At 36.3% G+C, this 17,476-nt stretch overlaps 1 protein-coding gene across 1 annotated transcript; it reads left to right on the top strand.

Moving 5' to 3' along the window:
• The first annotated feature begins 8,348 nt into the window (after nt 1-8,348).
• On the top strand, nt 8,349-10,112 carry LOC124633432. The gene is made up of 4 exons (XM_047168647.1): nt 8,349-8,404; nt 8,707-8,824; nt 9,167-9,335; nt 9,892-10,112. Exons 1-4 carry the CDS (start codon nt 8,349-8,351, stop codon nt 10,077-10,079), a joined length of 531 nt encoding a protein of 176 aa, XP_047024603.1. The 3' UTR covers nt 10,080-10,112.
• Nucleotides 10,113-17,476: the final 7,364 nt, after the last annotated feature.

The raw sequence follows: 17,476 nt of genomic DNA, 5'->3' as shown, positions 1-17,476 counted from the left end.
TTTACCGTTTTAATTGTTTGTTACAAATCCTATAAAACTAATTTATATACAACATAAATATATATAATTAACATATTATTTACTCAAAAGTTTTCTATTAACATCTGCATCATTCGCATCATTCACTTCATCTTGTGATGATTCAGAAGACGTGTCTGTTATCGTAGCACTATTTTCATTCCTAAAAGTTGCCTCAGTTCTAAGGTCACCTATTCTGTACCTCTTCTTTCGCTTTATCTGCTGGTCGATTCTCTGGCAGATGTCCACCATACTGTCCCTCATCTCTAACGGCAGGTTATGCACGATTACTTCTCTCAATAAATTGTCCGTTACCTCTCGACTTATATTTGAGGGTTTCCGTAAATGGTCCTTTGGCTTATTCTCATTTGGTTTAAAAGCCCAGACCTCTTTTAGTTCTCCTGTTTTATACTTAGAGTAACACCATAGTGAAGTATGTAAGCAGCAGACAATTGAGAGCAACAGGCCACACAGGGCTATTATGTAGCCAATTATCGAAAATATGGCCTTTAAGCAACATGTTTTGTATTCCGTCGTATCAGTTGTGACCATAGTAGGAGCTAGTGTTCCGAACATCATATCCTTTAACATGTTAACATTTTGTGAAATTGTCGAGCAGTTTGACTTCAACAATACCTTCACCTCGTTTACAGACTTTGTCGACTCGGTAACGACACCGAGACCTGTGTTTATTACGTATATATCACCTAATGTAATGGGACGATCTAGATCTCTGCAAATGTTATTTTTGGGGACATAAACTATATCAGGGAGTTCTTTTGCAGCACTTGTGTCGCATACTGGAGCACTCACACATTTGCCTCGTCTACCCTCAAAGTAAGGTCTCCTGCCGGAGTACTTCAGATCGCAATTGACCGCTTCGCACTCATGTAGCGCATCCTCGTCTAGAGAATCACAATCACTGCCTTTCACATCGGTGTATGCTTTAAGGTAGCTCGTATACTTCTTATTCGCAATCTGTGTGTCAAAAGGTATATTGATAGAAAATTTTCTGGCACGCCTTGCATTACGACATTTGTATTCGACAGCAAAATCGCAGTACCCTATTTGATCGTACTGGTACAAAGAAGGATACACATAAATTACAGTTTCTCTGCTTTGAGGTTTAATGTATTGTTCGTTTTCACCGTAAATAGTATCTACGCTACAATCTTTGAAGTCTTCATCGGACAAACAACACATTGTTGGCCGCGAAGTCACTTTGCATGTGCTCTGATGATTGCCGTTTTCAAGGTCGATATAAAATTGTATTCCCACCGATCCTTTTTCTAAAGGATATATGCCGCGGTCTAACACAGTGATAACGGCTAGAACTTTGTGTATTACAGAATCAAATACAATTAGATACATGCACGCGAATAGATGTACAAACATTTCTCGTCTGACATTTTTAATTTGACAAAACATTACATAGCAATTCATAGGTTACTGAGAGCTAAAGAGGACTTATGATATGCAGAAAAATACAACTACGGAGGATTCATGATAATTTTTCTGGAGCTATTATTTTGTAAATCTGGGAAATACATAGGAATCTCCATCAGTAGGACAATGAGTCTTTGTGAATATAAAATATAAATTAATCATCTGCGTCCCGTGACTGCGTTACATTCGCGGAAGGTGAAATTAATGACAACATGACAGTGCTATTGTGCTCTCGTGTATTATGTTTGCTTTATCAGTTTTCGGCAACATTTGTTTACCTTTATAAGGACAACAAGCTTTTATTGTAGGTATTCAAACTTCTGGTATTCTTGAAAGCCTTTATTAATAGTTAAAGAAATACAATCACATTTTGTTAGGAATTATAACATTGTTCTCACTATAGTTCGGCCATTCAGAGAATGCGTTCCTGACACGTCGCGATTGAACTGACGACGTAACTACATTCATTGATTATTGATATAATAATGTTGTTTTAATGCTCCTCAATTGTTAAAACGGTAAACAACCAGCAAAAATATTTTTATCGTAACTGCAACGCCATTGCAAAGTTACGTCGTCAGTTCAATCGCGACGTGTCAGGAACGCATTCTCTGAATGGCCGAACTATAGTTTTTACATCATGACAATTCACACCACAGTCATTCTTTTTCATAGACTAACAACCCTACATTTTTTAAATGTCATAGACTATAAATTCCTAACACCTTCTCCTATTTTTAATATATGAACATAAATTAAAAATACCTTATAATTACTTCAGAAACACATCAGTTTTCAAAACATTAACTTAAACAAGTTTTCAAAACATTAACTTAAACACTTCTAATTATAACTCTCAATTTACACAACAACTTTATCGCAATGAAATTTAAATTTTTCTTTATATAGTGGTTTCGTCAACATATCCGCTATCTGATAATTTGTAGGACAATATATAACATCTAAATATCCTTTCTTATAATTTTCGTGTATAAAATAAAATCTCACATCTATATGTTTAGATCTCTTGCTGAATGAACCTGTTTTAATCAATTGGATAGCACTCTGGTTATCAATATTCAAACTAATCTTAATACTGCTACCAATTAATTCACTTATAAAAGTCTTTAAGTATAAACACTCTTTAACGCAATCTGCTGCTGCTATATATTCCGCTTCAGTTGACGATAGACTTACTATCGGCTGTCTTTTGGAGCACCAAGCTATAGGTCCACCTGCCAACATTATTATGAACCCTGTTGTACTTCGTCTGGTCTCTGTACAACCTGCATAATCTGAGTCACAATATGCATGCAATCTTGTAATATCTTTCCCAGCATTATACAAAATCCCTTTATCTCTCGTTCCATTCAAGTACTTCAACACCTTCTTTACTGCTAATATGTCTTGCCTTGATGGATTTTCTACCTTTTTACTTGCTTCATTCACAGCTTGACTGATATCTGGTCTTGACCTGGTTGACAAATACAATAATCCACCAACTAGTTCTTTGTATGGGAAATTTGACGTAGCCACCTTAGATTCATTTTCCTTTCCCACAATGCATGGAGTATCTGCAGCTTTGGAATCATACATATTATATTTTCTAAGTAATTTTTCTGTATAATTCTGCTGATGCAACAAGATGCCTTGTTCTGATCTTTTTATTTCAAAACCTATATAGTTTTGAGGTTGTTCATATGTTTTTAAGATAAATTCTTTTTCCAATTGATGCAAGATCTGTAATAACTTTTCCTTGTCTTTTGATATGGCCAAACCGTCATCAACATATATAGCCAATATTATAGTTTTGTCTTCATTAAAAAACACACACTGATCCGACTTTGAAGCTCTCAGTCCAAGTTTCCTTAAAGTTTCTGTAAATCTTTTATTCCATGTCATTGGTGCCTGTTTTAGCCCATATAGTCCTTTCTTTAAATGACAAATTTTATTAGGCTGTCTTTCATATCCTTCAGGAATATACATAAATATGTCTTCCTTTAACTCGCCATACAAAAATGCTGTTTTCACATCAAAAGTTATCATTTCATATTCCTTTGAAGCAGCAATTGCTATTAATGATTTTATTGCTGATTGACTTACTACTGGACTATATATTTCTTGATAGTCAATGCTTTGCTGTTCGAAGCCTCTTGCTACAAGTCTTGCTTTGTAAGTACCATTTTCTTTTATACAAAATACCCATTTACTTGACAATATCTTGTGTCCTTTTGCTCTTCCTACATCAACTATTTCCCATGTATTGTTACTTTCCAATGATTCCTTCTCCGAATTTATGGCCTTCTCCCAATTATTCTTTTCAGCAGACTTCATGACTTCATCATACGTAAGTAATACATAATCTTGCAGGTAAGCTGGTTTTTTCCGTTGTCGTTTTGTATTTATAGTTTCTATAGTTTCTATCTCTGCAGTATTACTTTCTTTATTTTCATCATTTTCTACTTCATCAATAATATCTGGGATGTTATCTTCTATTACATTACTTTGTTGTTCTAACTCTTCTATTTCATAATAACTGTCATCACTTTCTTCTTCTTGATTTATTTCTTCTTCATTATTACCTGGTATTATTTCTGTTATCACCGAACTTCCTGTTTCTTCATATTTTTCTCCAATTTTCTTATTATTATTAATTATAACAATATCCCTTGCTATTTCAATTCTTCTTTCTTCTTTATTCCACAATCTATATCCATTATTAGTATATCCAATCATGATTAACTTTTTGCTTCTTGGATCTAGTTTCTTAATATTCGAATGTAATTGTTTAGCATATACTATTGAACCAAACTTGCATATATTAGATATATTAGGCCTTTTACCATGCCACATCTCATAAGGTGTCTTATTCTTCAAAGATTCACTTGGTAATCTATTTATAATATAAGTAGAACAGTATACAGCTTCACCCCACATTTCTTTATCTAACAATGAATCAAATAGTAATGCTCTGGTTTTATCTAATAATGTTCGATTTAGTCTTTCTGCTTTACCATTTAGTTGTGGTGAGTATGGTACTGTATAATCTAGTTTTATTCCCTTTTCAGTACACCATTTTTTAAAATCATTGCTTGTGTATTCACCTCCATTATCGCATCTTATGGTAGATACCTTTTCTGTTCTCTCTCTTTCTGTTTCTTCTATATAATGTTTTAAATTTTCTTTAACTTCATTTTTATATTTAAGCAAGTATATTTTTGTAAAATGAGTATAATCATCCATGACGGTTAAAACATAACTATAGCCATCATACGTTTTGTTTTCGAACGGTCCACATACATCAGTATGTAATAATTGAAGTGGTCTACTGGCTCTGTTTCTTACTGTGTTAAATGGAAGTCTTGTTTGTTTAGCTTGTGTACAGATTTCACATTCGTCTATTTGCCTTAATCCATTTATTTTTATTCCATCTGCCACATCTGGTAATATATCTAGTATTTTCTTTCCTGGATGTCCAAGTCTTTGATGCCATTCTAAGGCAGTGCCATTTTCTTTCATTAACAGTGTTTTTTCTTGCATATTATTATCATCCAAATTAATTTTATATAAACCGTTTTCTTTTTTTCCTGTTAATATTAATTCTGACTCCTTATATATTTTTACATTATCTTTGGTAAATATAACCACTCCTTGATTGTTTGTAACTGCATTAACCGATAATAAATTTTGTGATAAGTCAGGAACAAGCAGGGTATTATTAAGAGTACATTTTTTTCCAATGACTTTACCAGTCCCTTTCACCTCTATTGTTTCTTCATTTGCAGTCAAAACAGATGATGGTTTGCATTCAAAAAATTTTAGTATGTCTACATTTTTGGTCATGTGTGCAGTACACCCAGAGTCTACAACAAATTCTTTCAGTTTTGGTTCTTGAATTTCACCGTTTGTAAAAAATGCCTTTTCTATTCTTTTGTTACTTTTTTCTTCATTCTCATTCTTATTTTTGAAAAAACAATTTTCTTCTCTGTGATTAATTTTTTTACAGATTGAGCACTGTTTATTTTTAAACTTACAGTCTTTATCTTCATGGTTGTCCCTTTTGCAGATACTACAGGCTCTACAGTCTTTCTTCATGTGCCCTGTTTTGTTACATTTGAAACATTTTATTGCATTAAACTTTTTCTTTGATGTAGATGAAGATGTAGCTTGAAATGCTAGCTGCTTGTCACTTTCTTTTGCTTTCAACATTCGATTTTCTTCAGCCAGAAGTCTGTTTGTTAAATTTTGAAGGGTTTTCTTATCGTCTGCCATGCATTCCCAAGAAGTTATAAAATAGTTTAAATTATTTGGTAAACAGCTTAGTATTTTGGATATGACCATTTCATCATCTATTTTTGTTCCTAGCTGACTTATACGAAATTGTAAATTTTCTATTTCACTTATTAATTGGGAAAGCGATTGACTCTCTTGTTTCTTATATGTGAAAAACTCTTGTAATAATGCATCTTTGTTTCTTTGCTCAGAACCTTCGAATATTTCACATAATTTTACGTACATTTCACGTGCACTGTTACAATTAATTATGTGACCTTTTAGTTTCTTATCAATACTGCTTATGATAATTCTTTGCACCTGAGCATCTTTGATACTGAAGTCACTTTTCTTGTCATCTTCTTTTGTTTGTGCAATTGTTTTTGCAAGATTTGCCGCTTTTAAGTGTATATTGAATTCAAATTTCCACAATAAAAATGTTTCCGCATCTTTTAATTTTTCTATCTGTATTATCTCAGGTTTTTCCATTTTTTTAGTTTTTCACCGTTTTTTATTTTCTTCCTTGTTATTACTGTTTTTTAGTTTTTTTTTTCACTTGTTTTTTATGTTGGGTTTTTCATTACCCAATCCCGGTTTTTAATTTTTTCTTCTCGGGCGTTCTGGGCCCATAACCTATTGTAGGTATTCAAACTTCTGGTATTCTTGAAAGCCTTTATTAATAGTTAAAGAAATACAATCACATTTTGTTAGGAATTATAACATTGTTCTCACTAGTTTTTACATCATGACAATTCACACCACAGTCATTCTTTTTCATAGACTAACAACCCTACATTTTTTAAATGTCATAGACTATAAATTCCTAACAGCTTTTACCAGTGGTTTCACCCCCGTACTATGCAGACGTGTAAGGGGGTGTAAGGGGGCAAATACCCCGGGCGGCACGTTTTAGGTGGTGGCAAAATTTCACCATAAATACTTAAAAAATCATTAAAAAATCGCCTCTACAAATAGATATTTTAAATTATTTTGTTACATCCAAAAGCATAACGTCTACGTATTTGAAACTACCTGATCCGTAACTAAACCACAACGGGAGTTAGGGTATAAGCCAGTACCGTGTAAACATTGCAAGTTCCCACATAACATACATACAGTTTGGTGAAGCGTTTGATCTGTTTGACGAATATATTGAAGTGCGGTACCCCACCACCCAAGTTGCACAGTAAGGGGTAACAGGGTAAACCGATAATTACTAAATTGATTGAAGCAGGGAACTATTTATAATTACATTTTGAATTTGAAATTATTACGTTAGTGGGTATACTGTTCTCGTAATTAATATAGGTTAGCTGTAGGTGATGATACTTATGGAACAATTTCGGTAATATAAATGGAGGCGTTGTACTTTTCCTAAGTAAGCAGTGCGATCGAAGTAAAAATAATCATATTATTAAGCATAGTTGAAGTAAAATAGGTTCATCAAAACTAACATCTTTAAAATGAAATCCAATCAAGATATTGAGTTCCCGTGCGTCCTCGCCGGCATCTCGTGCACAAATGAGATTCGTGCGACCGTGGCGCCGACGGAGGCGACCGCAAACCTGATTTCCCGCGCTCCCGCCCGATAATTATAGGAAATTGGCGGGAACGCCGCAGACTGCCTCCCACCGCATGTAATTATGACAGATTAAATTTCATTAACACGAGATTTTATGAGGCTACGACAATATTGTAAAGCTTTATGTGTTCGCTCAACAGTGTCTGGACTATACGTATTTGTGTGGAACTAATTGAAATGTTTTTTGCTCGAATTTTCCACGAAACGTGCTCATAGAATTTCATTGTAATTGAAATAATTATATCAGGCTCTGTTATCTATTGAAATGGCTCATACAAAAATATTTTTGTTCAATGTTCACCCACGCCGAATTTTCCCTTGTTACATTTATAATTAATATTGAGAGCACTTTTGTGATTATTTTTATCGAGAATTGAGGATGAAAAACTCATTTCTCTTAAGCCAACCATTCAAAAAAATTAAAATCGTCATCAATAGACGGCGTCCAATTTTCCGATGAAATGCTGAAAGTGAAAACAAAGCGTGAAACTTGGGCGTTAAGCTTGAGTAACAATAATTTCAAACGGACGAGAATTTAAACTTTTTAATTACGGATTCGGTGTTGCTTTGAACAACACTTTTCTCTACTTATTAAACTGAAGACTTGACTTTGCACTAAATGGTATAACAAATGCCTTTTGTTTACGTTAAGAAGAAAATATTTGTTACTGAGTACAGTTTAATTAGTTCAAATTACGACAGACTGGTTTCATTTTGACTTTCAGCTCTTGTTCCTGTTTTGATTCAACCTTTCGTCGGGAGTACCTCAATGTGATTTATTCTATTATAAAGCTGAAGAGTTTGATTGTTTGTTTGTGTTATTGTTGTAATATCTGAGATAAATGTTCATGAACTTCTGAGGTAAATGTGGAAAAAGTTTGAATAATAGGTACTAAAACTACTTTAAAAATTATGGCTTCAAATCTTTAACAACCAAAAACAATGTCAACAACTCAAATGTCGTGTTCAAATCTCTAAGAAATTCAAGACATTATATTTTCGTTCCCTTTTGGATAGTAACACTTAAAGAATGATACAATTGCCGAAAAAACATCGTAATCCTAAAGAAGTTCAAGGTCTTTGCCAGTGAGTATTTGTTCTTCATATTGTACCTATTTTAAAAGCGTCACCTACAAAACAGTCATCTGCCAAGCTTTTTACAAACTATGTTGGCGTCGGCTTCCAGTCTTGCCAGACGCAGATGAATACTAAAGTTTTACAGGAGCGACTGTCTACCTGACTATCTCAACATAATTACCCGAGCAACCTTTGGTAGGACAGGGCACATATTTCAAAGACACAAAAAGTTTTTTGGTACCTTGCTGTCCTAGCCACGTGCATCAAGTTCTTCTGTACTCCTACTAAAACCTTACCGTAAAACCGACCAGATGCCGTCCAGTATGCAAGAGTCGGAGACGCGAGTGGAAGGGAGAGGTGCAGAACACGTCAGCTGAGCTGCTGCTGGAGAGGAAACCGCTACCGCTATGCTTTAAGAGATGGCCCACGGTAATAGTATTTACAAGAATACTTCTTTACTTGGACAGAAATATTAGCGCTCCCTATTAATATACTAGGAGGACTATTGAGCTGCTTTTATTTATTAGTTACAAGCTACATGTAAACACCACATGCTTTTGGTTGCCCTTGCAAACAAATCCAGAATATCTTTGTGTATCTTAAAAAGATTGTGAAATATCTATCTATATAATATTGAGGTATGGATTATGCAGAAGGATCGATAAACTAGCCTTTTGTAAACACCTTTAAAATGACGATTACTGCTGAGGTCCTACTTTCCCCAATTAATGACGCTTCGAGATATACCATCTATTTCCATATACCTTCCAGAAAGTATACCCAAACAGTCCCTGCCCACTCCTGGGTCGCACGCGGCGCATCACGGTCAACGACCGCTATGCCATCCACAAGCCCCACGTGGTGAGGATCTGCCAGGCTCCAATAGACGACTCTGTGGACACCCCGTATCTGAGATATGCACAAATGGCTAAAGCTATGGGTAAGAGATTTGTGACGATGTTTGAGGGGTTTCAGACTTTAGAGACCCTATTTACTGGATTAACGTTCTCGTCTTATTTTTTTGAATTTTCCAATTTGTATGATTGCGATAACGAGTGCTTACTTTATTCATGCGGCGTTCCCAAATGTATGTAATAAATTCAAATGGTTCTAAATCAAACTAAACTAAATGTAACGTATACGAACTTAGACCCGGACTTTCCTCGTTCAGGGATATTCTATCGATTGTAATAAGTCCGCTCAGCTTAGCTTTGGAGGATTTGGTGCCTTATACGGTCAATATAATGGTGATAATTTATAAATTACAAGCTGCCAGCGGTTTTACTCGCATCCCGTGGGAACTTATAAGAATAAGAATAAGAATAAGAATCTTTATTTGTATGAAACACGGGGTACATAGATGTAACATTTGTTATAAGTTCTGCATGTTTCGCCGTAGCATCGGCATACAAATATAAATAAACTTCTGCACAGACCCGGATAAAAAGTACCTAGCCTATAGCCTTCCTCGTGCTAATATTTTTCTTTATTCCCAGGAGCCTGGGGTGCAGTCCACGCGTGCTGTGCGTTCTGCGAATGCGGTGCTTGTTGTCCGTGCGGTATCCGCGAGTACGTGCTGCACGACGCTGAGCGCGAGGCTCGCCGCCACTCCGAGATGCGCGCCTTCGATGCCCGCGTCAAGACCGACCATCAGATCATGCGCATTATGTACGACAAAATCTGATCAATCACCAGACTGCTTACGAGTTTTGTAACGCTCGAGTCACACAGGGTCGGCAGCGACGGGCGAGCACTTCAGTGTGAAATAATTTTCAACTTAACTCCACGCTCGCTCGGTCGCTCGCTGCCATTCCGGTGTGACTCGGGCCTAAGATAACGCTCTCGATACGTAATTGTAAGTAGGCTAAAACAAAGAGTCGTTTCCTACATGACATGATTTGAACAATAAATCAATCATGCCGGATTATAACGTTTACTATTTCGGTAGTGAGTTCGTTTATAATACGACTAATATAAGAGCCGATTACAGCTTCTTAAAATAAACAACTCTAAAATGAATGGTACGTAATTAAGTTGTATGATTATTTACGTATCGAAAAAGTTAACTTGCAAAACTCACACTGGGCACTCTGGTGCTATTCGCGTGAACGTTGACTCTAGTCAGCGATCCCCTGGTCTGGATCTGACCAGGCTTTTTATGAGACAAAAAGAGGATAACAATCTTCAAAAACTAATCTGGATTAAATTATTTACGAACAAGCTTTGTATATTTTGAATTATAACAATGCTTCCAACTAACTAGTCTTTTCTTATTTCTATTGAATATTTGTTACTTAAACAGTGGTATAACATTTAGTTATGTCTCGTTACAAGTTATTTAGTCAAAAATCCATAAGTGGACCAAGATATATTATACCTTGGTCGATTACCTTCCAATCTTGTAAGTCTATGTATTTTCTCACAAGAGCATTTTCTCAGAGATAAAATGAAATTTAGTTAGGGCATAAAAGCAAGCATACACTCAACTCTAACTCTAGAAAATAAGTTATGTCTAGCGTCTCTGGAACCTCATCACTCTATGAGTTTGCATTGTCTTAAAATGATTTCCCTCTGAACCAAAGCTTTGAACTTTCTCGAAGAAACTTAGAATCTAGACACACGGCAGTGTGTCCGCTAAGTTCGAGCAAAAAAAAGCGACACACCGGCCGTGGGTTATATTACACGAACCATTTCGGGCCAAATTCGACCCCCCTATTACTCAAAATCTATTTTATTTACGCATATCAAATTTCTAATATCTGTTGAGACCGCCTCACTTATCTAAAATACAAAATTTCATTAAGATACCTATTGTAAGTCTTGAGATATTGACGTCAGAAAATCGCTATTTTTACTATACACTCACTGACTGACTGACTGACTGACTCACTCATCAAAAACCTAGACCACTTCCAATGGTCGTATTGACTTGAAATTTGGCATGGAGGTAGGTCTTTATGTCGAGGTAAAGGAAAAAATCTGAAAATGGCCAAGTGTGAGTCAGTTTCAAAATAATGAAGCTGTACATTTATACCCGGTGTAAATTTATACCCCTAAGGAACTAAAACGAACTAAATTTATCTATATTTATACAGGAATGAATTTTAAGCAGTGCGCAAAAAAAAACTGGTGGTCCAGAATCATTAACAGAACATATCTGCATCATCAGTAAAAAAAATTTCATTCTTTTGTCCGGCCTAAAATCAGCAAAATATGGATACCAACTAATCTTACGCTTTTCTTTTTTGTACTAAAACACGACAAAATAAAAATATACGTATCTATAAAACCCTTTTAACTATAAGTTGACAAAGTTTGCGCACTGGATAAAATTCATTCCTGTATAATATATCTTCGAATGGTCGTACCGATCTGAAATTCGTTACAAAGGTTTGTATTTAGTCAAAGTAAAGTAAAAAACCGAAAACGGCCAAGTGTGAGTCACTTTCGAAAATAACGAATGTGTAACTTTGATCCACGAACATAATATATGATAACATGTCATGTCAGTCAGTTGGTAAATCTAGTCCATTTAGTTAATCTAGTTCATTTCTTTGTAAGAAGCATAGTGCATATTCAAAAATCTGAAAGATAGTATAAATGAGACATTTCCTTAACTAACTTAATCATAAGAAAAAAATAAAATACACAACCTTACAAAAATAAATGAAATCCCACCCAAAACAAAAATGTGAAAGGCTGCCAAGTTCGATAATATAGGAATGCTTCGCCTATAAAAGAAGTGAGATCTGAATAAGTACCAAGTTCCATACACATACCTCAGTTAAAAATAGTTACTTTTTAATGATGTTACTTGGCAAGTTTTAATAGAAAATTATATACTTGATTCATTGCGATTAGTAGGTTTATAACAAGGCGTGTGAAAACTTGCCAAGTAACATCATTAAAAAGTAACTATTTTTAACTGAGGTATGTGTATGGAACTTGGTACTTATTCAGATCTCACTTCTTTTATAGGCGAAGCATTCCTATATTATCGAAATTGGCAGCCTTTCACATTTTTGTTTTGGGTGGGATTAATTATAACAAACAAGGTACACGTGTTATATTAATGAAAATTCAACTAAAGAGTCTTCATAGTTAATTATTGTATGTTGAAGCGCCTTAATATAAATTACATGAGGTACTCCCGATCTACTGCTGTGATACTTAATGCTCTACAGATTTGTGTAGGCGATTTCAAATGGTTCTTTAAATAAAACGTAAAAGATGTCTTGTAGGTGCTGATTGATAAGGTTATGGCACATTATAGCGGCATCGCAACAGCACGGCTCCACACCAGCATTTAAGGTGTCATTCAATTTGGAGCATTAAATTGTGTATATTATAATATATTTCGTAATGTCAATACAAAAAAGCCAACGGCGAGCAGTCAGCGTGCTTGCCGCTTCCACACAACTCGACTCGCCACCCGCGTGCTGCAAGCGAGCGGACCTCATGCGTACAGCGGGCCGACGGCGTGCTAATTGCGCGCCGACTCCGAGCCGGCAGCGAAACAACGTCATTGCGTCGTGTTCAACCATAACATCAATCATAATCGTCTTAAAATAATATTGAGTTTGCGGTGACAGCAAGCTTACACCTCGCGGCCGGCGCGCTGTCGGCGAGCGGACGGCGCGCCGACGGCGAGCGGACAGCGCGTGGTTGGCGCGCTGGCAGCTAGCCGTAGTCTTAATTCGAGGCGACGCCGTGCTGCAGCCGTGCTGTTGCGGTGCTGCTATAATGTGCCACAAGCTTTAATGTAATTACATAGTTTGTCTTTACTGATATTTATAACGTAAATCCAATATGCTTACTACCTTCATGACTGTCTTACCCTACCAAACGATATTTTTATCAGACAGAATCTCGGTAGCACTTAATACCTATAAATTCATGATATGCTGCGTAACTATCTACAAAAATAGAAGAATAAATAAGTAAAAATATATTTTAAAAAATAAAATACCTACAAAAAAAATTGTATATGATTTCATGTAAAATAGTGGTTCATTTCGCCTGACCCGAAAGGGGCTTTCACACAACCTGGAAATATAGAATGGAATATATTATGTACTATTCACTTGTATGTATGTACTATTCACTTGTAACCGACTTCATAAAAAGGACGAAGTTCTTAATAAAATTCCTAGAGCATGGTTTTATCTATATAAAATTGGGATATGTATGGGCAGGACGATGATGAAAACGCTTGAAATAAGTATGAACGGTTTGAGAAATTACAGTTACGTCAAGTAGAATGATGAAACTATATAAAGTGACTTTTACCTTTTTTCTTAGTTTTCTTCATCGAGTGAATAGCTGGTAAGTTGTTTCTGTCTGTGCCTGTGTCTAGATGAGGAGGGCTACTCGATAAATTTATCAAGTGTCGTTCTGGTTTCGGGGACTAAAATAAACATATGGAAATTATTTTATTCTATTTACTGATATATTTATACTACTGATGTCAAAAATGCGTTTTTTTGAGTATGTCTATGTTTATTCTCTTCGATTTTGATGAAACTCCGCAATAACCTAGTTTACACGTCAGAATAATAGGCTAGTTAAATTTTATCCGGGCCTGGGTAGTCCATATTTATAAAAGTGTAAGTTTGTGAGAATGTATGTTATTCTTTCACGCGAAAACTGACTAGAACGATTTGGTTGAAATTTTTGTATGTAGATATTGATATCCTGGATCAACACACTACGCGGGTGAAGCCGGGGGCGGAAGCTAATATTATATAATTTACTAACTGGATGCTTCCGTTCATGATCGGTCTTGTTCTTCGCCAGCTCCCAGTACTGATGGCAGCGCGCCTGTATCTCTGGCGTGTCCTCTCTGCCGGGAGCGAAGTCTATGACCAGGTGCTGTGCCCTCATGGGCTCCCCACTTGATTTTCCCTTGTCTATAGCATCCTGCTTTCGTTTTATTGCTTGGGCCTGGAGTGAAGAATTTTGATTAGAAAGGTTGTGAAAAGAACCTTTGGGAATTTAAAAATTGTCACTCGTATGCGTAAATGTTTGTTAAAGAACAAAACTAATTTTGTTTTAAAAGGCTCCGCAATAGTTTCGTATTACTAGCCTATCAATATTAGCAACAGCGTTTTGTAACAGCATAAGGTATATCATAGCAATAGGCTTAAAAAAGCTAGAAACATGCATAAGTTGCAAACTAGGAACAAAAGTGTACTTCAAAAATCTGCACAGACGGCTTCAAGTCGACGGAGGAGGCGGGAGACAGAGGCTCGCCAACCATGCACTGGCAGCATATCATGGACAGCAGGAACGTGAGGATATCTGACACAATCTGGACATACTTCCAGAGCCTCACAAACCGGTGGACCACAGGGTGGAACGAGTAACAGCTGACCGTGAACATTTGAACAGCATTTGGATATAAACACCCAAGAAATTTTGACTTGGATCAAACACAAAAGACTTTCAGGTTTCTGGTTATTTTGATAAAATATTTTGTTGTTAAAACCGCATGTAATCGGTTGACGATTGACGTCAAAAACTTTGTGATGCGATTTCAGATTTCAGTGTCAAAAATTCGTTGTCTATGAATAACCATTCACGAAGTAGTTCCGAGAGAAGAGTTTGGTTATGCGGATTTTGTAAATAGTTTTTCTAACATTTTGAAGTCTCTATGCAGATTGCAGAAGTACACATTGAAGTGCTTGTTGGATTGAAGGTTTGAAGAAGGTGTTGACCGAAATTATTGGTCTTCATTGGGAGAGCCAGTACATGGTGGCAATAGGCTGTGCTGATGCTGATGATGAACAGCATTTAATAATTTAACGCATCTACTTTAAAATAAAACAAACTTTTCCTAGCATACATCAAATAAAGTATAATAATTAAACTATGATAATTAACAAAAATACGTGCTCTAAGACTAAGTACAAGTAACTATAAATAATTTAAAATTGGTCAGGTACATGTGTCCTCTGGATGGTGCAGTGCTGCAGAGCTGGCGCTTGGCCTGGGGGTTCCATCGACCTGAAGAGTGGGAGGCGGGGTTTGTATTATCCTATTGATAAAATTGCTAATCCTAATAAAATTGTTGATAAAACAGCTGTACATATGACAGCAAGGGGCTTCTTTAGAAGTATGTTCTTTAGGACGCTGGGTACTTCTGGTATTATTTGAAGCAAGAACAAGTCTCATCCACCGAGCCTTTTTCCAACTATGTTGGGGTCGGCTTCCAGTCTAACCGGATGTAGCTGAGTACCAGTGCTTTACAAGAAGCGACTGCCTATCTGACCTCCTCAACCCAGTTACCCGGGCAACCCGATACCCCTTGGTTAGACTGGTGTCAGACTTACTGGTATTTGACTACCCGTAACGACTGCCAAGGATGTTCAATGACAGCCGGGACCTACAGTTTAACGTGCCATCCGAAACACAGTCATTGGTGTCTAAGATATACTTAGAAAGTACATACACACTTAGAAAAGTTGCATTGGTACTTGCCTGACCTGGAATGGAACCCGCGCCCTCATCGAACTCGAGAGGCTGGTTCTTTGCCCACTAGGCCACCACGACACCACGACGAAGCAAGAACAAGTCTATTGGGAACAATTGGTGAGGACTTTTTATAATTTTAGATCATTTATATAATTAGACAATTTTCTCAAAATGTAGTATAAAATTGTTATTATAAAAAAAAAAAATGAAATTCCTCACTTGGGGTGCTTAGCGTCCCATTCGTTCATTTTTCTGTTCAACACCCTTATTGGAGATACTGTGGTCTCTTGTTTGAATTTCTCAGAGGAATGTACGCGACAGGACGAAATGGAACTCTTGCAAGTGCATACTGAAATATGAAGTTGCAATTGTTAAGATTTTTTACTGATTTCTAAGGTAGGATTGTAAAGATTTTTAAGGTAGATATATGTAAGGGTGAGCAAGTTACCTAGTTTCTTCTTGTCTTTCTTCTTCGGTCGTGTTATCTGACCTTCTTTGTACTCCCTAGAGCCCAACGAGCAGTTAGTCATCGGCATCTTGGCGTCAAACAAAGTGTCTATAAATTCTGTAAGAAGTTACGAAAAAACATTAGGTCATTAAAAGATAATATTGAAAGTAATAATTATGTATCTATAGTACCCATTGCAGGATTAATATAAAAAGTAAATAAAAATAGCACATTGAAGTCGGCTTATCCTGATGGATTCTAGTATCGTCTCTATTGCTGAGGGACTAAATATAGCAGTATCATACATACTATCATACTAGTACGTATCACTATCTTACACACTATAGGTAGGTATCATACTAGTCATGAAAATGTAAATATGTTGTAATTTACTTCTTTCTTCAGCATACACGAGCATATCAACAGCAGTCTTGTGGATCTCGCTGTCAGCTGTAATGGTTGACCGTGATTCGAAGGTGGGAGTTTCACTCACGATGCTTGTACTGGATTCATCTCTGTACACGAACTCCTGAACAGGTAAACAAGATGTCACCGATTGCAAGGATAGTGATCAGCTTGAGTTCGGTAAACGGTAACTTAACTTCTAAATTCTCACACGAAGAAATAGCCTCGTACTATCAGAAGAAATGATTAATATTAAGTAATATACGGAGGATGCATAGTAGGTCAATTAAGCCGATGAGCAAAATCTGCTTTGAGTGAAATACACCAAAAATAATAATAACAGTTCGGAACTCGATGATCAATTAATCAAAAATAATAGAAAGACTTACCGGCTGCACCTTCAGATTCTGTATATCAGGGTTACTGTTAATAAACGTCCAAAAGGAGCAAACTTTTTTCTGCAAAAAGTCGGTATCGTCATCAGTGGGCGTAAAGTCTACTATGACGTGCTGAGCCACCAGCGGTTCTCCACAGGACCCATCGTCGAACACGCTGTAGTTCTCCGCAGACTTCGGGTTGCTGGTCCCATCCACCGAGGTGATCGGACTCTTGCTCTCACTGCACCGAAATAACCCGGACTGATTATCATCAGAAATCATTATAAAAAATATCTATGTAAAATTATAAACAAGCGTGTTTGAAAAGAGTTCGAGCTTGAGTGACACAAGTGAGTGACAGTTGGTGCCAAGTTTTTT

This window comes from Helicoverpa zea, chromosome 9, assembly GCF_022581195.2.
Source record: "Helicoverpa zea isolate HzStark_Cry1AcR chromosome 9, ilHelZeax1.1, whole genome shotgun sequence".
Lineage (NCBI taxonomy): Eukaryota > Metazoa > Arthropoda > Insecta > Lepidoptera > Noctuidae > Helicoverpa > Helicoverpa zea.
Note: the sequence above shows the minus strand (reverse complement) of the source record. Positions and strands in the feature narration are given on the sequence as shown.